Raw genomic sequence first — 24420 nt, 5'->3', positions numbered from 1 at the left:
ATTCAGACATTTAGAACTTAACCTAAGCCCTTGAATTTTCATCTGGGATTTATGGAACAGCTCAGTGTCACCTGGATTTCGCTTTTCAAAATGCCATTCATATGCCATTTCATCATCATAAACGAGGCAAATAGCTGACAGACACAGTTGCCCACAAGCAACACCTTTTGTGCAGGAGATCCTTTGTATATACCCAGTGCAGGAACGGCTCTATAGTCACCAGTTCCTACTTAGCAGCACCTAGGAGTGAGGTGCATTCTCACTGTTTGGGGCTGTAGAGCATCCTACACTTGGTTCTGGGCAGCAGCCATAAAACAGAATAGTCCAATAGTGGCTTTCACTTATTTTAGGGGGCAATAAGGCCCTTGGCCAAGTCCAAAATTCAGGAGCCACTTTCAATCCACTCCTGTCCCTGGCTTTCCTGCTGGAGCAATAGCACTTTCTGAGATGTAGCTCATAACCTGGCCCCATCTGTTTGCCAAAGTAGCTCTGGGAGTTTTCCATCTCCAGAGTGATTTGCTGACAACATGAATCAGACAGTAGCTGAAGGAAAACATATAGTGTGGCAAGGAATGGTTGGCAGGATCACACACCAAAACAACCTGAAGGTATTAATATCTAGTGCTGATGATTCGTCAGCCGTTAAAACAGAAGGCTAAGTTCACAGCAGGTAGCTTGCCAAGGTAGCTTGTTTCTATAGTTCTTTTTAAACAGGCAGTCTCAGCCAGATTAGTTTAAGTTTTTGTAAAAGCAGCATGTACACATAGAGCAGTGATTTTGCAGTTGCCTCTGTGTGTTATGCTTTATTTTTAGTATACAAGGGAAATAGTTTGGATTCCCTTAATGCCAATTTGGTTTTGCTTATTTACTACTGTTATCATCAGACATCTCTGACTCTTGATGACTCAGTGCCTCATTTGAATGCAAAACTGAGCTGAAGCATGGAGGAAATTGAGATGACTAACACAAAGAATGAAGGTCAGAAGAAAGAAATAAGATGTACACTGGGAATGAGGTGTTTATTTTTAACAGGTAAATGAGGTATTATATCCTGAGAAAAAAAACATAGAAATTAAGGCAGAAGGTAAAACAAGGTGGCACCTCAGAAACTAACCAGCTTTTTTGTGGGCAACAACCTACTTAGATCATTTAGATGCCAAACTCTTATAAATGTCTCATGAGAATAAGCAATTTTGGATTCTTCAAAAGTTTTTAACTGGGCCAAATTTGGGCAGGTTTTATGAGAATAGCAAAAAAGATACCAATACAACCACTACTAAATTTTAAGTCCTTCCTCAGTAGTATGGAGGTGCTAGAGCTTCTCAATGAAACAGATATAAGGGTTGTTTTGTTTTGTTGGTGATTCTTTGCAGGGAGGCTAGGTGAGAAGGAGAGGGGAGGAGAGAGCTGACATGGACTGAATTAGATATTCTTCTCTCATCTCATTGTCAGAAGAAAAACCTGAATCCTTTGTTCTGAAAGTTGTTGTTTTTTTAAGTCAACCTGAAGCAGATATCTGGCATGGAAAATTTCAGTCTGAGCAAGTTTGGCAAAGCAATAAGCAAATGAAAGCAGGGTCTTAAAATGGAAGTCCTGGGCAGTTTAAATGTAGACAGTTCTACCACCTCTGTCCCTTAAAAAACAGAATTTTCCTGTAAGATACTTTTGAAAAAATGTCTCTGTAGAGTCCTTTAGTGTGTTTCTTTCATTTGTATGCTGCATGCATGATCCCGATCAGCAAGAAACAGCAGTAATAAAATTGACTCATTAGCAGGCACCAAGCACTACCAACATTTGCTTTCCCTCAGGTGCTATGCCTCATCTATGCTCTTGCATTACTGAGAACCAAATGAACTGGTTTTCACACTCCTATCATGAAGAATTTAATTGCATCATCTTATACTGTATTTTTTTTTTATTTGAGATTTTCTCTCGCTCCCTTCTTTCAATGCAGGAAATCTGAATCCTGTTAGATTTTGAAGATTTGACTGAATTAGCAGCTGTGGGATTTACCTGTGTAACCCTATTACTGATATACTCAAAATCACAAAAGAGAGGTAGGAAAAATTAGGATAAAATGTCTCATATCATGATGAAAGAAAGGTATACCTATGTATCTCACTTTCTGTTCATATGCTCTCCTAATAAAGCATCTGCTACTGCCACTGTTGGAGACAGGATACAGGGCTAGATGGACCGTAAGTCTGACCTAGTATGAAACTTCTTACATTCTGAAATGTAAAAATCCTATACACTATGAAAATAAAGCTATAGGAACTTATATATTGCTGGAATACACATTTTTCCTTGCTTATAGTTATCAATTTGGCTTAAGTACTATTTACTCTTTAAAGGAAACTTAGCTCTCCCAGTGAGGCCTGACTTTGGACCTACTTCAGATACAGCCAGATACTCTTTGCAATTGTTACAGTGATTCCCAGGAACATTGCTGTACAAAAGATTGTGGCATATAGCTTGGACCTTTGGAATCTCACTGTTAGGATCAAAGTGCAGCTAATGACATAAATCCAGATTGCTCATTTGAATTTATTTCTTTTGGACACCAGACAACCACAGTTACCAGACAACAGCCAAAGCTACTACCTGACATTTTTTCAAGGAAAGTACATGCCTTAATAACTCTGTAAGTATCAGGTATATATGGCAAAGTATAATGCTACACCTTTTTTCCCAGAAAATTGGAGTTGAGATAATTTATTGATCTTCCAAAGTGGACTAAAAGAGAGATTTTTGCTACAGCTCTGTCTACAAATATTAAGACTCCATAAAACTTTAAAACAAAAAAAAATGTATCGCTAACACTTGGCATGGATTTATAAAAGAATGAATCTTGACAGAGAAATTTGATTTTAAGTCCATAGTAGATGAAAAGCAAATAATTCAGTGTATTTATGCATACCAGATTTCACTTAACTACACAACACAATGCCTGTCCTGATTTTGTACCTATAGCTTACCTTATAACAAATGTCAGTTATCTGTATGTTGGTTAATGGCATAATGCATAGGAACTCTTCACCCCAAATGTCTACTATACTGTGTAATGTAACTGCATTCCTTTTACCTACATAACTGGTGAAATTTGACAGCTCCTAGTAAGTTAAGGGCTGCTAAAGCAGTCCTGAACTATGTCACTTTCATGGCAGCTCTTAGGGACATAAGGCATTCTGAGAAACAAGGTGAGGAGCCTTAATGGGGTGTGAAGAGCTTAGTGCTAGCTGTTCCTCTAATTAAAAGTATTGTTTACAGCAAATTTCAAAAAGTGTATACCTTGTACTTTTTCAGTCTTGAATCCATATACATAAACAGAGGGCACTCTAGATCCCAGGTATTCCAAATTTAATGGAGCAAAATGTCATCTACTTCTTTCCCAGATTCCCTACTATGAGATCATGGGCATTCATTCACCCCTGCTGCTTTTGCCATTGTTTCCCACCCCATCAGTGCTTCTTTCATGTGTTGGGACTTGTTCCTATGCTGAGACCAAGTCTTCTCTCTCAACCACCTTCTCATGTCATTTGCCACACTTGTACAGTACAATTACAGGATGTCTGTAATCCTATATCATATTCCATATCCTGTGATAGCTGGTACAAATAAATCAGTTTTGATAATTCCCGTAGTAAACAGTTCTGTGTCTTCAGAACCAACATAGTCACAGCTGGTGCAACACAGAAGCAAAGAGCAGGCAGGAAGAACTTGATTAGTCCTAGGGAAACCAGAGAAAAAGTAGGTTTCACTAAAACTGTCTACTGAATCACTACCAATCGTAGCTTACAAATGGCTGCTCTCTGACTCTGCTGACACCTTCTAGCTCTTTCTTAATTGCCTTATCTTTTTCTGCAAACTGCATTTTTACAAGAAGAAAACCTGTGGTCCAGCCCTCTGCACAGATGCAACATTCACTATTCCTGAACCATCTCTGACAAATATTTATCCCGTCTTCTCCTGAAAACCCAACACAAAAGAGATTCCATAACTTCCCTAGGCCACTTGCTCCAATATCCTGCAGTTCCAACTGTTAGGAAGATTTGGGTTTTTTTCCTGAGAATCTAAATCTGCTTTGCTGTAGTGTTAAGTCATTGACTCATGTTCTGCTGCCTGTGGCAAAGGACAACAGTTGTTCTCTTTTCTGTACAACATCCTTTCAAATATTGGAAAACCACTCTCATGTCCCCCTTCATCTGCTTTTCTCCAAACTAAACATACCTAGTTCTCTCAACCTTTGCTCATACAGCTTTTATTGCCACCCATTACTATCTTTCTTGCTTTTCAGAATCCTCTCCAGTTTCTCTCCCTCTGTCTTAAAATGCAAAGCTCAGACGTGAAACAATATTTAAGAGTGATATGATCGCCTCCCATATCTTGCATATAATACTTCTGCACAGATAATGCAATCCAAAATTGCATTTGCTTTTTTACTGTAATTACATCACAGTGCTGACTCCTGCTTGAGCATGTGTTCCACTATAACCACCAGATGCTTCTTGGCAGTGCCACTGCCCAGCCAATTATCCCCCATTCTGTATTTGTACATTTGCTCTTTTTGATTTCCCAGGTGTACCACCTTGCCATTGTACTTGTTGAATTTCTGACAGACCCTTCCTCTTAGCCTTGACAATACCTACTAAGGTGCCAGCATTAGCTCTGATGTTCATGTTGTGGATGCAAAGGGCACTGGTGCAATAAGCTGATGCTACATCTATCAGGGCCAGGCAAATATGGTCACTGGAGTTTGCTGTGTCAATGGCCCTGATGCCTTAGTGATCAGCATCAAAGACTGGTGCAGATTTCAACAGGATTTTCTTTTCCCTGCCTTCCTCTCAGTGGATTAAGCGTGGTGTCCATGTGAAACACTCACAGTTGAGGAACATTTGGATATTTTGTGGGTGGCTCTTTTCTCTGGATATAGAAGACATATGTCATTTAATCAAGCTAGATAAGTCTTACCCAAATGTGCTTCATCTAAAAAGATTTTACATATCAAAGACTTACCAGAGTTGTAGCCTTTCCTCCTAATAAAGAGCCTGAGATGGGGGTGGGGGGAGGTGTCTATCACTGGTTAGGTAAGACAAAAACCCTTAAGAGTTTGAAGTCCACTATGAACTCCAGAACATCTTCCTGTTGTATGGAGAGGTGACATACAGAGAGGAATCCCATAAAGATTTTTTTAATAACCCCCAAGAAGAATAACAAGATAAAAGAGGTGAAGAATGTCTTCATGAGTTTAGAAATTGAGTTTACAGAGAATATCAGGTCAGAGGCTTGCTGGGTTCCAGCTTGCTGCTATGTGCAGTACAGTGGAAGGGAGAGAGGGTCACAACAGCTCTGCCCTCTATTGCCTTGCAGTGAGGGAGATGGTATATTGCTATTCAAAAGAATCTGGTCCCATGCCCTAAGGGTGTGTACATACCCTCCGTGGGATCCACACTGCTATATACTTGACCTAGTACATATTAGATGCTTCTAAGGCCCCATCACCTTCAGCTAATCTGAGCACTTTATAGTCTGTAATGAATTTGGTTTCACAGCCCTCCAGAGAGGCAGGGAGCTACTATACCAGCATTTCTCAACCTGTGGATCGTGACCCAAAAGTGGGTCACATGAATATATGAAAGGGTTGTGAACAAACTTGAAAAATGGATTCTTCTTTAAAAGAGAAAAACATAGGAAACTGTGGCTCTTCCCTTGCAGGCTGGCAGAGCTCCAGGGATCAGGAATGAGCACTGGGTTGAGACTAGCCAATGATATATACAAATGGGTCCTCGTACAAAAAAGGTTGAGAACCACTGTATTAGACCATTTTACTCTGTATAACAAAAACAGCCAGTTCTGTAAAACTGAGAGGGAGATCAGAACAGAAAAAAAATACAGTATTCAAAGATGTATGCCAGGGTTTCTATATCACCAGTGCCTAAATCCAACCCTGGTAACAAAAGACTACTTTCTGCTTTCTACAGAAAAGTGTTTCTGGATTCTACAGCACACTTCACACTGTCTCAAAAGGAAAGAATCAGCCTTGAATTTTTGCTTACAACTGTTTGCTCCATATATCAAAAGCCACAATCATAAGCTGCTGAAGAAATCAAGCTAAAGAAAATGCAGTTTGGACTAAGTGGGCTCCCTCCTTATTCCTGGAGATTTTTATTATCCTCAGCAAAAATGAGGGGAAGTGAGGAAGAAAAATTCAACAGTATATGTTATTTCTTTTCAAGTTCTGTTTTAGGAGAGCACTAAGAATTAATCTGTGATCATAGAAACAGCTAAGAGAGATTCTTATAATAATTCAGCTTTAACAGGCTGTGACTTTATTAAGTAGCTGCAAAATTTTAAATGTACGTTATTTATATTAACCTATGCTCAATGTTTGAAACAATAGAAACATTCAGGATTTGCATTTAACTATCACCACTGACAGAGTGGAAGAATTACATAATATTTCATATAATGTTATACATTTAATTTTGATTGTGCGCTGTGGTATAGACTCCATTATCAGCTTGATGCTTGGTCCAGTACATTTTTGTATGAATTTCAGCTGAATTTGGATATAGCTTCAAATGCAGACTACATGAGCATAGACAAGTTTTTACTTTTTATCCTTCAGAAGTGCAAACTATATGAAATAACTTTTCAGTTTTACTTTAGAACAGAAAGGGTTAATCTGTTGTTGTTTATAGAGATTTAGACATGATAAATTAGCCACTAGATGGCTCCTTTGGTGTTTCTTGAATGAGAGAAACCTGTTGAAAAGTACAGGGAAATTCAACAGAAAAATTAAATATAATACCTGAGATCAAGTGAAGTCACTGACTTAGTTCATAGCAAAAACCCCATTTACACAAAATGTAATTACAATAATTTCATTAAGTGTTGAGTAATGACAATGGAGATAAAGCACTGAAAAATAGTCAGAGATAGTAAAACACACTAAAAATGCCAAGCAAATTAGAAGAATATCAGTGTTGCTCCTTCCCTACGATTTGAATATACTAACTTTGTAAGATAAAGAAAAGATATTTTAATTGTACACACAAAGCAATGAGGACTTAGGAATTGATAGAGTCAAACTAAAGAAAACACAGTTTGGGGTTAGCTGGGCTCTCTCCGTATTTCCATTTGCTTATATTCTTTGTGCAGATTTCTGAATACCAGAAGGAGAGGGAATCCAATTGTACTTGGAATTGTTTTTCTTTTTTTCACACTTTTGTGCTGCAATGTATATAAGTTTATAATTAACATGTACTGAGATTCGAAGGAAATACTTTACAATGATAACATGCTGAAAACTGCAATGAAAATTCATTTAAAAATCAAGTTCAAGAGCTTCTGAGTTCATACTTGGGTCTCTTCATACACACAAGTGCACATGCACCCACATGCAAAATATCACATACTTTCAATTTAGGTTTTTCAATAAAATGGGACAGTGCAAAAGACCATACATATTCAGTTTTTGCACATAACTAGTTATTGTTCCAGTTCTTTCGGATCAGAAAGCATAGTGTTTGTATCTCAAATGTTATTGTGATGCTCCAATACAAATATTATGATGCTATACATGCTATACAAAAAGTGCAACATTAAAACAGCTGCATAAGAACGCCAAACTGGAAGGGACCTCCTGGATCGTTGAGTACAGTCTTTTTCTAGAACAGGCAGCTACACCATATGACACTTCTTATTAATTGATTAAGCTCCATCTTAAAAGTAATTAAGTTTTTTGCCTTTACTATGACTATTGGAAAGCTTTTGTAAATCCTCACTACTCTGGTAGTTTCACATTTTCTTCTAATTCCCAGGTTAAGTTTATACATGCCAGGTCATACTGTTCTGCTGCTCACTTTACACAACTATTCCCACTAAAGTCAATGGGACTGCTAGTCCAATAAGTAAATCAAGGCAAAAATGGGTGAAATTTGTCCACTTCTTTCTTTTTGGAAGTGCTAGTTCTTCAACCCCTGATTTTATCTTTATATGCCTCCTTAAATTGCATACCTATTACAATTATTTTGTTTAATGGGCTATTTATGATTGAGACTTATGCTAAAACAAGGAAGATGTAAAGAGCTATAACATTTTCAGAGCTATGCCTTGTTAAGACCAACCCTACAGATACAGAAACAGCAGTGCTTTTTCCAATTTAATTCAAGTCATTCAGACGGCTGTCAGTGTAAGGTCATCAGTATAGACAATCACACTTCAGTCAATCAAACTTTTACTATAGTAGAAACTTCATCATTACACTCTGCTCTGACCATGTGAAAAGGTGCATTTATAGAATTTAAGGCTGGAAAGAACCATTAGATCATTTGGTCTGACAACCTGTATATCACAGGTGATTAAACATCACCTAATTAATCTACTCAGCACAGTAACTTGTGTTTGACTAAAGTAGATCCTCCAGAAAGGCATCCAATGCTGCTCTGAAGCATCCAGAAACAGAAAACTCACCAATTCTTTGGCAGTTTATGAATAATCCAGTGGTTGTCCATGGTTAACCCAATGGTTAATCAGGCTCAATATGACAAGAGTGCATTATTTCCTATTTATATCTAGTTTCTGCTTCCACCACAGGTTCTTATCACACATGTCTGCTCTATATTAGAGAACCCTTTGTTACCCAATATTCTCTCCCTCTGGGGGGACTGATTCTTTGTGAACAGCTCCTCAACCTTCTTCTCAATAACCTAATTGCTCTAATTAGCTCCAATTTCTCACAATGTGGCATCTTCTTCAGCTCTCCAATCAGTTTTGTGGCTGTTTTCTGCACCCTTTCCAAACTGCGAAAAGCCTTATCAAATTATAGACACTGGAACTGGACACAGCATTCCAGTAGCAGTATTACTCTTTAGGTGCCCACAGATCTCATTAGCCCTTTTTTGGCCCAGCAGTATAATAATGCAAGCTCATGTTAAACTGCTTGTCCAAAATGACCATTCAATCCTATTCCAGAGTTACAGGTTTACAAGATACATCCCCACATTATGCAAGTATGGCTTGCATTCCTTACTTCTATAAATATAACTTTGCTGTTGGGTATATTAAAATATATTTTATTTGAATGAATCCAGCTTATCAAGTGAGCCAGCTTACTCTGTATGATTGTCCTGTCATTATTGGTACTTCTCATTCTGCCAAACTTTGTGCTGTTTTCTGTTCCACCTGATAAACACATCCTTTTCACTAACTGCTATTTTTCGCCTGTTTGGGGGCCAGATCCTGCCATCCTTACTTGGGCTGAATATGACTTTAAGCTATGAACAGTCCCACTGACATAAAGTACTATTCAACATGATAAACAGTGGTAAACTCTGAGTTTCTAAACTGGAGCAGCGGTTTTCCTTAAGTCTGCACTCTGTTGCTAGCGATCTGACCTTCACTTCCCAGATAAACTGACTCAGACATATATCAGAAAAGGAAAAAAACAGCTTTTAACATCAACTCACCATAATCTAACACAATATTCTGCCACAAAACTATGTTACCCATAGTACCATACAAACATTAAAATTGAGATGAGTGAGTTGCATTCCTGGAATTTTTACAATAAGGCAAAACATTTCCATTATGTTTCACGGGATATTTTGTTGTTGTTTCCACGTTAAAAGGGACACAGGAGACCTGGCATCTCTTAATGACATTCTATATGAGATATTACATTTATGAATTCTCTGCAGCTACAGTGTGAGCCACATTCCACCACCTCATCCAAAAAAATAGTTATATGTCTTAGTAAGTGCAAAAATATTAATGGGAATGCAATATATTCCCCCTTGCTCTGAAATGGGATATTTTTAGCCTAACTGCTCTAAATGTATTCTACTATTGGGGGGGAGGGGGGAGACTGAAACAAGACGCTGAGGAGAGAACCGCAAAAATACGCTCTCACTTTCCAAACAGTGCTAAACACAAACAACTAAACTTACGTGGGATTCAAACTTGACCAAAAGTGATAAATTCCTTTCTAATATATTTCAGACTCTTACTTTCATTCACGGTTTGTTTGTTACGTTTTCGTTCATTTACAGATTCTGAGTTTAGGCTTGCTTTCCCCAGGCATACATCTGTTCATTTTTTTCCCATGCATACAGTTTTTAACATTTACACCACCGATCACGCTATTGCCAAACACCAGCCATTTTGTTTTATATCATGCTATCGCTTATAGTCTAATAATTTGCCTATCTCTCCACTAATCAAATTATGCAGTCTTTTATAAAAAGAGCCAATTCAATATATGTGTGTCTCAATTCTAATTTGCACTCCGTAGCACATTAAAATAAGGCAAGAGCAAGATTTACCTGTAAAAAGTTGAAGGGGCAGCTTCCCTCATTCCAAAGCCGCTTTGATCATTTTCAAGGTAGTACGGTACTTGTTGGCTATGGTGATGAATGAACGGAGAGAGCTGGGGCGCAGTTTGTAAGAATACCACTGGGCTTGGAGGGACATTGTTCAGTGAATGAAACCCTCCCAAACTGCTGGATCCATATGATTCAGAAGTAGGGGCATAACTGAGGCTAGTAGAGCTGTACACTGGAGCAGCAGTGGCAAAATCATAAGTGGTGCCTTCTGGGTAGTTAAAAATGCCTGTCTTGTTGCTCTCCACATACATCTCACTGAGCGATCGATCTAGGGGAATCTTCAGCTGAGGTCTGCTCAAAGTCTCCAGTTCAGTGCCTTGAATCTGGTGCAGCAGAGTAACTCCAGAGGTTTTGGTGTGAAGGGTCATGGTCATTGTTAATGGCAGCGAGCAAGTGGCATATCTGTTTTTATTGTCAGCAGACAGATCAGCAGCTGGTAGCCCACCTGAAAAAAGAACAGATTCTAGTCTGAGGCTCCGCAAATATCATGTTAAGGCAGCACTGCACAGGTATTCATGTAATCTCAGCAAGGAGGAGCATACATTCAAATACAGCGTTAGCACTGAGAAAGCTCTCTCCCTCTCCCCCTCTCTCTCTCTCTCCTTTCTCTGCAACTTTTAAGTACTTCTCATCTGAGCTAATATGCATTACAAAGGTGCTGGCCATAGGCCAGGAACTCTTGCCTTGTGCTGACATTGGTTTAAACATCACTTCAGAAGCAATTAGTTTTGGAGTGATACCAAATAATTGTTCTACTACACTTTACTTCACTCTTATTAGTTGTTTAATTTTTCACTTCACAGGGCCCTGATGCTCTACAGTGCTTAAGGCAAAACAGTATTTATATCAAATTAGGAAGACTAGTCCCGTGGTCAGTCAGATTACTGCTTTTTATTTTCCCACCAGGCTCCAATCTATCTCTGCTTATCTCTTCTCCCGTTTGATTCATTTTCATGTTTGCTAGAAATATGTAATGTGTACATTGTAATGACCCTGGCTAGGACTATGCTGTAACTGAGATATGGCTGAGTGCAATGTGTGTGTACATGTGTGTGTGTATGCAGCTAGTCAGTCAGTAAAACTCCATTTAAAATAAATTAATGGATCTACTATATCTATGTAGGAGAAAAGAATTATGATTATTCTTGTTATTTAACTGGCAGCTGAATGCAAGAGGAAAAAGAAAAGAAAATCCTTTAAGATTCCCCTGTACATCTCTGCCTGCTTCTTGTTCAGTATGTAAAATCAGAGCAACATAAGCTTAAATATGAAATAAAGCATCAATTAAACCTTGCCATATTGAATCCCAGATAGCTGGTCAAAAATAGAGTTAATTATGTGAAACATGAATTGAATATTAACAAATTGAATAGGAGTATTTTCTTCCTGATTTCCTAGTGATAAACACTTAGGACACTTCAACTGAGACACCAATTTAGAAAATCCAAAAAAATACAAAAGGTCCAATTTTTCAATAAAATAAAAATGTCCCACTTAAAGCTACGTTTAAGACTAAGCAAGAAAAACAGAATTATAGTGAAAAAGTGTGGCAGGCACGTGTCTTCTGGCAATCTATTTTCATTGTATTTTAACTTAACAGAAACTGTTGGTCCCGCACCAATCTAATGAAAACCTCTGAAAATTGTTGCAAGTTCTCTAGCAATGCTATTATGGTCTGTGGTTCAGTTGGTACAATGGATTGGTTTAAATACCTAACACACAAATACAGGGCTCTAGTTAACATGGCTTGAGTATTAATATAAATATAAATCATACCAAAATAACTACATGCATCAGACAACCATTTGAAAATCATGTTAATCAAATTAAATAGGGTTTAAAGAAGTATAGAAATATCTTTGCAAGTTTTAACATGATTTAGTTTCAAATCAACTTTACTATAAATGGTTTAACCTAAAGAAAATAACTATTAATATAACATATCAGAGCTTTTGCTAAACAAGAAAAAAATAACCTGTACTTGTAAGATTTCACTGAAACATGCTCGAACTCTGCATACATACTATACACACAGCAGCATACACTTCAATGTATATGTACTTGATAGATTCCCCCCACTTTCTACTCCCAACTCAAATTTCAGACTGTAGACTTTGATCAAATAGATAACAATGTTTAAATAAGGCTGAACTAAACACATACCTAGTTTTTTAAAAAAAGATCAGACAATCATACCCAGCAGTACAGAAAGTCTTCTAAGAAATATTCTGAAAATATGTCAAAATGTGCAAATGTGTGTAAGAAAGAGTGTGTGTGTGTGTATGTGTGTGTGTGTGTGTGCGTGCATGCATGTGCATGTGCAGTGTGCATGTCAGTTTTTGCGAGGGCTCATGAAGCAAGCATAGCTCTCAGCAGCTTCCTGAATACAAGAGCCAGTAGCTGTGCTACACAGACCATAATGCATGGCAGTTTACAAGTTTAAGGTTAGTTACTGCATGCAAAGTCATTTGGCATATATCAGATATATTTAAACCACAACATTATCTAACATGATCTGCTCTTATACTGCATAATTTGAGAATTATGTCTAATTTTACTATGAGGAGGGTAGTACCCATTTCTAAAATATGCTACACTTGTACATGTAAGGTTTGATTTAAAACACTGTATGATTTTATATTGTTTTATTTGAAAGATATGATATCAACATATAATAAATGTTACATTGCCCTATAGTTGCAAAAACAAAAGTAACTTGACTTTTGAACACAATGCTGTGAAATTTGAATGTTTAAAAACAAAAACAAATGGCATTTTCATTCAATTGGCCATGGGGGGCAGGGGGTTAGAAAACTAAAGATAAATTCCATCATTTACAACTATTTGCTAAACGGCATTGGAAGTTTTGTGTGGTACAACAAGTGAAAACAATAGTACAGAACCCCGTCTTTTCCCCTTTATTACACTTTGGTTCAAAGTCTCCGTATCAGCTCTGTATAGGCGAGTGTATGGAGCTGCAGTGATGGCATGCAGGGCAGGGTACAAAAGAAGGATGAAAACATGGAAGTTAAATTTAACTTTACCTACCCAGTAACAGTTATGCAACTGATGCAGAGTATCTGCAAAGAAATTTAAGCTGTAACCAGTTGTCAGTGTTTCCTACAACACCCAGCCTACCTAGAAGGTACCTGTTCTGTTGCAAAGGGGCTTAGCAAGCCCTGACAGCTACTCTAGAAGTGAGCTTGTTACCGCACCTGAATGTAAGGGAAGTGGGAGTGGCTCTCTTCAGTGAGGATCTAGGGGGTTGGACTAAGCAACTTCTGTTTCAGGACACCGCCAAACCTGAAAAGAAGTTGCCCCCAGATTTTCTTTGTTGCAGTTTGTTTCAGGAGATTATTTTTTGAAAAAAAGTCGTTTACTTTGCAGCTGGTAGTATAGGCTCCAGAACATAAGACTGGTGAAAAGTTTCTAATAACTTGTAATATTTTATACGTTTACTATTTTCTGTAAATCTCAAAGCAATTTGTAAAGTTGTAGGTCATATTTTACAGATAGGTGTAACACGTTTAAAAGGTTTTGTGCACAATCTTGCACACACAAAAATTAAAGACCCAGTATTTGAAACAAGGTCTTTGTGCTTAGAGGCCAGAGCTTATTCTGCTATGTACAAATCCAGCCTGGTCACTCTGATTTATTGATTCTTAGATTTCCCATCTGGGAAATATACCTAATACTCGTACTTGGCACTTTTGCTTCAGATCCCACAGTTTTTAATAAAAAATGGGCACAGTAGCCCATCTTACAAACATCCTGAAAATAATTATGTGATTTGCTAACATTTATGTGGGTAGTTTTTAAAACACAAATTGCCACTTACAGTCTGCACATTAAAGATATATATAATTAACTAAATGGTTAATTTAGCCCACATCTGCTTGCTACAATGCCTTTACTTAACTCATATAAATCAAAAGTGCTTAAAATATCAAGTAATATAAACTCTAGTGATTTCAGACCCAGTGCTTACACTACTAATGCACATTCAATTGTAGCCAAGCTACCAAATATCTTGGTCTCCTTTTTCTCACATTTGAAAAAGGCTATCTTGCAATATATTTACCTAGAACTCACATACAGGACAAGGCCATCTCTCTCTCTCTCATAAAATGTAAAGAGAATTTATTTTGAAAAGCTTCATTAGTGACATAGTGACATTAGACATTCATTTCTAAATTAAGCATTTAGATCAGTTTTTTCTAATTTGCAAAGTGTAGGAATATGCAAATAAAAGTAGTTATCATGCAAAAGTGGATAAAGAAGCTAATACAAGAACAAGTAGGGGAAAGAGAAACATAGGGGTACTGCAAAAGGAGAGTCAAGCTTCTGTGAGCATGTCTACACTTGCATATTAATGCATATGAATAAACTCCGGAGCTTATCGCTCCAGAGATTATTGTTCCTGGGTGCATGTCTTCACATACGCCTGGAATCACAGCACGTTGAGCTAAGTCAGAGCAGCCCCAGCTGGCTCGGGGCCTAGGGAGTCAGCTTGCCAGTCCGGGGCTACTCCAACCTGGCTCAATATGCTGCGGAGGGGCTGGCTGTGGAATGAGGATGCTTCACTGTAGGGCTAGGTAGCAGGCAGCCCCTGCACTGAAGCACCTTCATGCCCCACGCAGCTGGGGCAGTGTTTACATATGTGCTGCTGTAGAGTTTTTTACTCCGCAGCAGGGAAGTACTTGTATTTATGCCTCGCGTTTACACATATGCCTCTCTTAGGCTGCAGTAAACTAATTTACTCTGCATCAGGATAGTACTTGTATTTACAAGGGACTTGTATTTACAAATGCGATCCTGCTGCAGAGTAAGTGACTTTACTGCAGCCTAACAGGGGTGCATGTGTAGACGTGAGACGTTTCCTGTGCAGCTAATTAGTGTACTGCACAGTAAAAATCTCATGTAGACACACCCTGTAACTGCAATGTATACACTTCATTTCAACAAGAAAATCAAAGCAGAAACTAGCTATACATGTGCTGACTTTCATGGTGAGCCCAAAGCCTAATACGAAGATCCTGAAAGCAGTCTGCATTTAGATACGTATCTTATTAATTCTAATTGAAAATGCGTGACTAACTCCTCTGTACTGCTTTAATATTTCAACCTAGAAGTTTGCTGTTCAAGACACTTCAGAGCTACGTGGTCCAGGTCAGTGTTTCCATAATGAAGGATTCACTCTGAACTATGCTGGATAGAATAAAATACAGAATGGACTAACTAAACACAACTTTATGGTTAAATAAATATTATTTGAGGTTCATGGATCTCTCTTAACTTGAGAATTGTATTGGCATTTTTTTCCCATACTGATAGCAGTCCAAGCCATTTTAGGTCACTAATAACATATGCTAGTTTGTTTGAGGTTATCACAGTTCTTCTAACTTGTTTGATGAAAACTTATCCTCTAATTATCGTAATATGATAAACATCAAATTAGCAGCTGCATTCAAGCTGAGTTTTGGTTCTATTTTTCCACTGACAATAAACTGATCAGCTAAAACATAATACTAAACCAAATTTAGGATGTTACAGTGACAAAAACATGGGTATACTTCTATTAAAACACCAACCTTGAGACATAGATGAGGGGAAAAAACACAAAGGAAGAAGTAGCCTTTTTGCACTGATCAAAAATGAAATGACACCAGCAGGATGGTACATGGGCTACTGAAACAGAAAAAGACAAATTGGTGGACAGAATTATGAAAGAAATGACACAGATCCTTACCATAAGAATGAAAAGGAAATTTGAGGGTTTCCAATCTTCTCTGTATTCTCACCTCTAGAAGTTTCTGACTAAACTAAAAGTCCCAGTTGAAAATTAGGGAGTGCTAGATAAGAAAGTCACACTTAAAAACCAAACAAAAACAAGCAAAAAAATCTAGCATGACCCTGAAACAGATTCTTGATGCTGGAAAAGAAGCTACAGCAATTTAGGGGAGGGAGTGATTAAGGTAAAGCAGCTGTTACATACAAATTATTAGAACTGCAAAGAACCCTAAAGATACTGAAGTGTCCCAATCTATTTCTCTCCTTTTTTTTTTCCTGGCTTTCCATTTTATTAGGAATCACAACAAAAATAGCAAGCTTAGAATGAAGAGTAGACTGTAAGTTTGCCCCAAAATTTGCTGAGCATGAGACCATACACTTCATTGGTTTGACCCCACACTATAAAAACAGAAATGTTTTTAGCTGCTGCATTTAAAAAAAAGAATTGAGTGCACATAATAGAAGAAAGAACACTCTGTTTTTCCAAGAATCCTCCGTAGTACTGCAGAAAAATAATGCTGCTTTATTTGCCCAGGGAGGAAACGCCTAGAGATAGACACTTAGGGAACAGCACCATCTATCTATCCAACTACTTTATAAATCTTCACTGCAAAAGAACATAAAACCTTCAGACCACCAGACCAGTCCCTTAGGAACTTCTTACACCATTGGCAAAAGATTAGCTCTTCAACATATTACTTAAGGCTTATAATGTTTGAATGTCCACATGTTGACCTGGGAAACATCTGTTCTGCTGTTTCCTGGTAACCTGCTGTGAACATGATTAGGACCAAGAGGCTGAGACTTAGGATGCCCAGTTTTACATTTAAATGTTAAGTTAGCTTATACAATAATGGGGGAATGGCTAATTTATGATGCAAAAAGTTTATCTAAATTCCCAAATGAAAAATATAGATGTTGGAAGCAGCTGCTTAAAATAATTTTTAAATTAAACAAATGTGTATGACAAAGTTAAGTTGGTTAATTTTATAATTTTTAAACATTACAGTTTTTGGTGATTCTTCCTGCTTGCTCTTTATACTAAATGAGGACGTACTACATACTTTTTTCACTGATTAGCAGAACATGCTGCTTTTAATATGATCAAAATGTTAAGGGAAGGTGGAATTGATCATATATTCTGTTCCTGAAATGACTATTTCATTCAAAACCTGATCAAAAGAAAACTGCGGGCAATACAGTTAGTATTAGCTCTCATTAAAGTTGCTTATGCTTTCTATTTTAAAAACTATTTTTCAGTTACTTGTAGCATTACCAAACTTTTAGCCACACAAGCTCGAATTTTAAACGTTAGCATCTACTCACTCTGAAATGTTTTGGAAAATTTGAGCCAAAAGAAGCCATTTCTGGGCATGAGGTTAGGGAGAAACGCCCTGTTTAGCCTGGGGATGTCAAAGATACACACACCACATCTGGCCTGTGGAGACCTAGCATCTGGCCCACGGTGCTGCCTGAAGGTCCAGATGGAACTGGTCTGGTGCATGCTGTGTGTGGTCCACAGGCCCAGTCTTGGGTGTGCTGCATGGGGTGCCAGTCCAGGACGTGTGTTTCATGTGGTGCCCGTACCAGACCAGCCCAACATACTGACTCTGGGGCTGGTGCAGATTGGGCTCACAAACCCATCCTGAGCCTTGGAGCCAGTGCATGCCTCAGACTGGCCCTGTGCACCACCACATGCAGCATGCAGGGACTGGATCAGCACATGCTGCATGCAATAGGTGGGCTATTCCAAGACCCACACTGTGAGCTGGATGACAGGGCTCTCCCTAAGCTAAACAATGCCTTTCTTCCTATCTTTGGTTCTCAAAATGGTTCCTTTTGGCTCAAATGTTCCAAAACATTTCAAAGAAAGGTAGGCTGATATGTAATATTTGAGCCTGCATGGCTAAAAGTTTGGACCAGGGCACACAGGAACAGTTTGTAGAACTTATCCAGCCCACCGACTGGCCCTGCACCCCTCCTCTGGTCCACAGGGCTGGATGAATTTGATACCCCTTGTTTAGGCCATGCTAAAAATTCTGATAAACTCCTCTTTGAAACGCTCTGTCGCGGGGCACCTCGGTGCCCCTGCTCCTAGAAAGGAGAAACTGCCAGGGAGCGAGTGAGTGCCCCCTGACCTGACATAACAAGCCCAGCTGAGGCTTGCTCAGGTAATGAGCACAGCTGCGGGTTGCCAGAGCAACCAAGGGGAACCAGCTGCCTGTAGGAGGCAGGGCCTGGCCCTTATAAAGCCCAGGGCCGAAGCCAGGCTAGCAGTTCTCTGCCAGCAGCCTGGGAGGCAGGAGCTCTGGGAGTGAGGATATGGAAAGGAGCATGACTTGCAAGTACAGCTCATGATAGCCCTGAGAGGATGGGCACTAGGGTTTAGCCAGGGGGCTTTATGTTTGTGTTATAGCCAGGAGGCTCTAGTTTATGTTTGGCTCTGTTCATTACACCCGGAGGCTTGGGTGAGGCTGTAGGGGTTGGAGGAGGCCTCAATCACAGGGACCCCAGAGAGTGTGGGGTGCCCTAGCGCCAAGAGGGCGCGTTATTTTCATAGCGCCAGGGAAGGCGCAGCTCGCACGCCAGTGCGTGAGCAACTGGCAGCGAGGAGCGCGGCCAGTGGGTCGCAGGCGCAACCGGTAGGTTGCAGACGGGGACCTAGACCCCAGATTGCGTGTGGGGGAACATAGACCCCGGCCCCAGGAAGAGGGGCGATCTGATTGAGAAGCCCCGTGGGGGGGCACGGCGAGCCCCAAAGAGGGGGAGCGCCATAATACATGATGGAGAAGCCCCGTGTGGGCATGGTGAGCCCCAAAGAGGGGGAGCGCCATAGTACATGATGGAGAAGCCCCGTGGGGGCACGGAGAGCCCCAAAGAGGGGGAGCGCCATAGTACATGATGGAGAAGCCCCGTGTGGGCATGGCGAGCCCCAAAGAGGGGGAGCGCCATAGTATAGGATTGAGAAGCCCGAGATGGGCATAGCGAGCCCGGCCGCAGGCTAGTGCGGTAACACCCCTCAGACCGAGGCAGGGCGCTGCGGTTGCCCCGAGAAGACAGGGAGTAGCAGCGCGGTGAGCCAGGGTCAGAGAGGGTGCCCGTGCGGTTGGCCCATAGGACTGGAGCCCTGCTAGAGAGTCCCTGAGTGGAACCACACCAGCAGGGGAGGCCCAGAGTGGGCTAGACGAGAGTCCCAGCAAGAGTATGGGCACGAGAGAGGGAGCCCAGAGTGGGCCACAGTAAAGAGGGGGCCCGGGAAGCGGGCGTACAGACCGGACAACATCTATTACATCTGCGAGGCTTGGGGCGTGGTATCAGGGGAGGTAGGAGCCACGCATAGCCCATAAGGCTGGGGTGCTTGGGTAGCGCCCATCGTACGGGGAGACCCATGAGGGGCCCAGGAGCTTACGTGCCCGAGGAAACACAAGGCAGCCTCCCTATTACATATTCCATCAAGACATGGAGGGCGAGAATGGAGGGTGCCCTCGGGCCAAAGTAGCGTGGTGAGAGGGCCTCAAGGAGATCACGGCCCTCCGCGAGGACCCCGCCGTGACACGCTCTTAGCAGTTCACGAGGAATGAGCTGAGTTTCCTGGAGTCTGAGTTGCATCATCACCAGCCTTTTCTATTTGGGAGTAGGAAAAGAGACCTCTTCCCCAGTGCTGATGTAGAACCTCTTCTATCACATCCAAAGAGAGAAGAAAAAGACTTTTGTTTAAATAGGACCTCATAAAAAGGAATGGGGAAAGTTGTCAGAAATAAGCACGGAGGCGAACTAGATGGTGTAACCAGTTGAAAATTTGTCCAAGACCATAAGGTCTGTAATAATACAAGCTAATGTGTGTATTAAGCCAGCCAAGCAGTTCCTCCCAAAGGGGGCTGGAATCACAAGAACTGGTTCAAATCTCTTGCCAGAAATATTAAAACAACTATTTATGCCCCAAAGTAGGATGAGATGACTGGGATGTCATGGTGGGTTTCTTTCGCTTCTTTCACCTCTAAGACGTTCTGTCTTGGTAAGTTAGAGTATCTGTAGTAGAGAAAAGAAGTTTGCAGAATCAGTCTTTGAGGTACATCTGGCTGTTGCCTTATAATGCTTCCTTTTGGGCACCAGCATGTAACTGCCTAAAGAACAGGATGTTGCCCAAGAGTCCTTCAAAGTATGAAACGCATTACTTGCCTTTGTGCTGAATTACTTTGCTCCCTATAGCAATAAGTCTTCCACAGTGGCCTGAGCTTCATGTGGAAACCCTAATCCTTGCATCCAGCATTTCTCAAATGTGGTATAACTCCACTGCTTCAGTGTACATGACAAATCACTTTCTGGGCTCCAGTAGTGGACAAACCAAAAAAGGGAATGCAGTAGTCCCATTCAGACCATGAGCAAGGCCAGAGTAGAATAGCAAACCCAATATCCTAGGTCTAAAATAGAACAAAATAGCCTTGGGTAACAATGAAAACACAATAGTCTCATTGCATATTTATGTACCTTTATGGAGGCCCTGACATCTAGTAGTCTCTGGTTAGGTCCTGGCATTCACAGCCAATTTCACATCCAAGCCTTCTTTTATAATGACAGAGTATGCCATCCCCTAGGTAAAAATGTTCTGGCTAATATCTAGATGCAGGTGTTTCTACTTGTGTGTTTTCCATGACAATACTGCCTGCCTGCTATTTCTGAAGCATCTTGCTTCAAGATAAATTTCAAAGACATCTGAGCTACACAAGGCAGTTCTTTGCTCAAACAGTCTTTCTAGAAGGCCTTTTCACACGTTCCAAAGTTACAGACCCTAGGGCTGCAGTCTTTAATCATATCCATCAGGGGGGTTGCTACCATGATGAATCTTAGCACAAACCTACAACAATATTTTGCAAGTCACAGGAATTTCCATCTTTTTTTTTTTTTTGGATCCTTGGAGCATTTAAGTCCTAATTCTAGTCCTTCAGATAAGGTGCCATGAACAAACTCTCCAAAGCCTTCCTGAATTTCAGGAGGATTATACAGTAGACATGCAGCATTTTCCTTTTATTTGGTTATTTCAAATTAATTGGCCTCACCCATGTTTTTACAGTATTTTGTTAGCTTCTGACACATCATCAAGTGGTTGGACTTTGTACCAGGAAGTAGCAAGACTTCTCTGTCTCCAGATTTAATTATGCATGTGTCAGAACCCTTGTTGGTGGACCATCCCTGATACTGTTGAGCATTAAGGAAATTCCTCCAGTCCCAGGAACAAAGAATTGGAAGGGGCTCCTGAGCCATCAAGTCTAGTCCCTTGAATTCATAGGCAATCGAACTTACCTGTGGAACCCCCCCAAATCACCACTTCAACACTACCCTCCAACACACACAAGACACACAACCAGAAAAAACAAGAACACCATACAACATACTCTCTGTAAAGAAAGAGACAAGGACACTGCCAAAATCCTGCCACTGCAATGACAGAGAAGCAATTGGCCAATAGGTGCTCAACTGATCTTAGGGGGATCATGCCACATACTACAGAGGAAATAAAATATACCACAGTCCTTGCCAGTCTCATGTAGAGGGAAAATTCCTTCCTGACTCCAGACTTTCAAGGAGCTTGAAGTTACATTACACGTCTTTGTCTTATGACTGTTCTCACAATAGGTTCAAGATAACCCACAGCTGTATCCAATGCAGGAGTTCAAAGAGGGAATATGCAGTATATGGCTGGATACCTCCTACACAACAAATAAGAGGGGAGTGAGGAATTGGTCATAGTGGCTGGGGTCCAAAGCAATAAATTTTTCAGCATCTTTTTCAAGGTCTGGTTGATGCACTCCACCAGACCATCTGTTTGCCAATGAAGTCTGACAGGTCATCATTTTCAGCCTGCTATGTACAGGTTTCCCTTGCTTTATGCAAGTTCTGTATGTGCAAATTCACTCTTATGCAATGACCCTTTTTATACCAAAAATTCATTATATGCAAGGTAAAATCACTCTTATGCGATCAGTGTGGTGGAAGCCCACAGGCAGCTGCTTTGTGCAGTGCATTGTGAGAGTGGCATGCACCAAAATATGGTTTCCTGTGTGGATCTGTGCTCCTCACTCATTGTCTGTGACACGTGTTTCTCCCTATTATGTGCTTGTGTGTACTGTCTGCTGTTGGTAAGTACCAATATTCTCTTGTAAAAGTGGTAGAAATGGGTCTGGGGGTCAGTACAATTGAGGTCTTGGAATGTATCGCTATTAGTTACATTGTAAAGTGGGTTCCCTTTACACAAATTCAAGTTATGCACCATTTAACAGGAACCCATGTACAGCATAAAGTGAGGGAAACCTGTATCTCTTTCATTAAATCGTAGCATAAAGTTGGTCACAGAGTAGTTTAGGCTTCCCAAGGCACTCTGGCCCTGGCAAAGAACCTTACCAGTTCCCTGCTGATAGCCTATACATTGGTGGAGTACCTAATGATATTATCTCTGAGTATCTTGTGAAACAATGAAATACCATTAGTAGTTCCTGATATCTCACTGTACTTTTCTATAGGGGCCCAACCAGGTCATTAGCTAGCCTTTCAAAAGGATGTCCACCACAGGAAGAGAAACTCAAGGGGCTTTGCCCACCTTTTTAGGAACAATATGTTGACAAAGCAGGGAGGCACAAAAGCCCTCAACCTTTTTATAAATCTCAGACTTGAAGCAGCCAAAAAGAGTGGCCAGGGTTTTCTCATGGCCAAGATGGCCCACAGAAGGAAGGGCACAAGCTAAATGCTGAACTTCCTACCAACTGGGTCTTGGAACTGAGACCTGTGATCAGATCTCCTCCAGCTTTCTCCCACTGGTAAAGTCCTTGTGCCTGGGGCCCAAACTGATGCTATGAATGGATTAATAATGGCTTCTTACTTCCCTATGTACTACCAACAGCAGGGCCAAGGCCCATTTCCCCCTCTTTGTCTCTAACAAGGTTGGAACACTGTTAGGATTTCTTGCAGGGAAGTGTGCCATTAGATGAGTTTTAGGGAGCTTTTTCCTGGATCCTTGTTTACCCCTACCAGATCCATGGGTTTATATGACCTGCCCCACTGGACTCCCAGATGCCCTCAAATCTTTCCAGCATCTTTGTAAGGGCCTTGTCACACCTTACGCTATGAGCTGCAATGTTAGTGCTAGCTTGGAGTCTGGAACAGTCACAACCTAAGGCTAGTAGGGGTGCATGAAGCTTTGGTTGCTGATTCAATTCAAAGATTCGGCCCAACTCAGAGGCCAAATCTCCAAATCAAATCAGGAGGCCAAAAAAACCCTCTGAATGGATTTGGAAAAGATTTGGAGAAAGATTCAGTGATTCGGAGATTCAGATGGCAGTCTTGCAGGGGAACAGAAACTGAGAAGAGGGAGGGGAAGCAGGGGGGGAAAGACTTACATCTGTAGCTGGCCAGTGACTGTGATCTTTCCCTGAGTCCCTTTCCAATCACAGTGCTCTGGGGGAGGGATGTAGAAACAGCACATAAGCTCTGTCTGCAGAGCAGGAAAGGTATTTCAGTGATTCCCCATTATAGTCTATGTCTGAATCCCTGAATCTCTCCGAACTGGTGCCTAATCTTCTGGTACCGGTTTGGCCAAATCAATTCAGGACAGTGATCCAAATCCCAGAATTGAATCACTGTCCTCTGAATTGGTTGAATCCAAATTGAATACTTCCCTATTCACACAGGCCTAAAGGCTAGACTCTTTCTCTGATTGTCCCCCACCTGCACAGCTGTGGCTGTCACTAGAGGCCCGGGGAGCAGGGACAGAACTAGGAGCTATAGCTGTGAGTTGTCACTAGAGAGCTGGTAAGCCAGGGCAGGATTCTATCCCTGCTCTATGGATGGGGGTATGAGACATCCTGGGCTACTGGGAGGCACATCTGTGGGGTGTGTCCACAGTTTAATGGAACAGGAGCTGGGTAGTGTGGATCAAAGATAATCCCACTCTTGAGTGGTATAATTCAGCTGCAAAGCAAGTGCTTGAAACCACTTTAAGGTGTTAATGTGTGGATAATACAGAGGTTAAGAGTTCCAGGAGCTGCCTAAAATTACCATGTAACAAGGCCCTAAAATACTTTTAATACTGGCCCCAAATAACTGGATAGGCCAGTCCCACAATGAAGTGCTCTGAAGTTAATCACATACAAGTACTACAATAGGGCTAGAGCATGACCATAAATACATTTCAGGGGCCCTTGTAGTCTGCACCAGGTGTTCCTAAAATAGGCTGCATCTGCCCCTCCACTGA

At 40.7% G+C, this 24420-nt stretch overlaps 1 protein-coding gene across 5 annotated transcripts in view; it reads right to left on the bottom strand.

Annotated features, from left to right (window-relative positions):
• ESR1 (estrogen receptor 1) overlaps nt 1–24420 on the bottom strand; it is a 295315-nt gene that overhangs the window by 216988 nt on the left and 53907 nt on the right. For 2 of the 5 annotated variants that reach the window (XM_014605489.3, XM_019488300.2), the window contains exon 2: nt 10326–10830. In XM_014605489.3, the coding sequence (XP_014460975.2) occupies nt 10326–10830 (505 nt within the window). 5 annotated transcript variants of the gene reach the window in all.

The sequence above is a fragment of the Alligator mississippiensis genome, chromosome 1 (assembly GCF_030867095.1).
Source record: "Alligator mississippiensis isolate rAllMis1 chromosome 1, rAllMis1, whole genome shotgun sequence".
Classification (NCBI taxonomy): Eukaryota; Metazoa; Chordata; order Crocodylia; family Alligatoridae; genus Alligator; species Alligator mississippiensis.
Note: the sequence above shows the minus strand (reverse complement) of the source record. Positions and strands in the feature narration are given on the sequence as shown.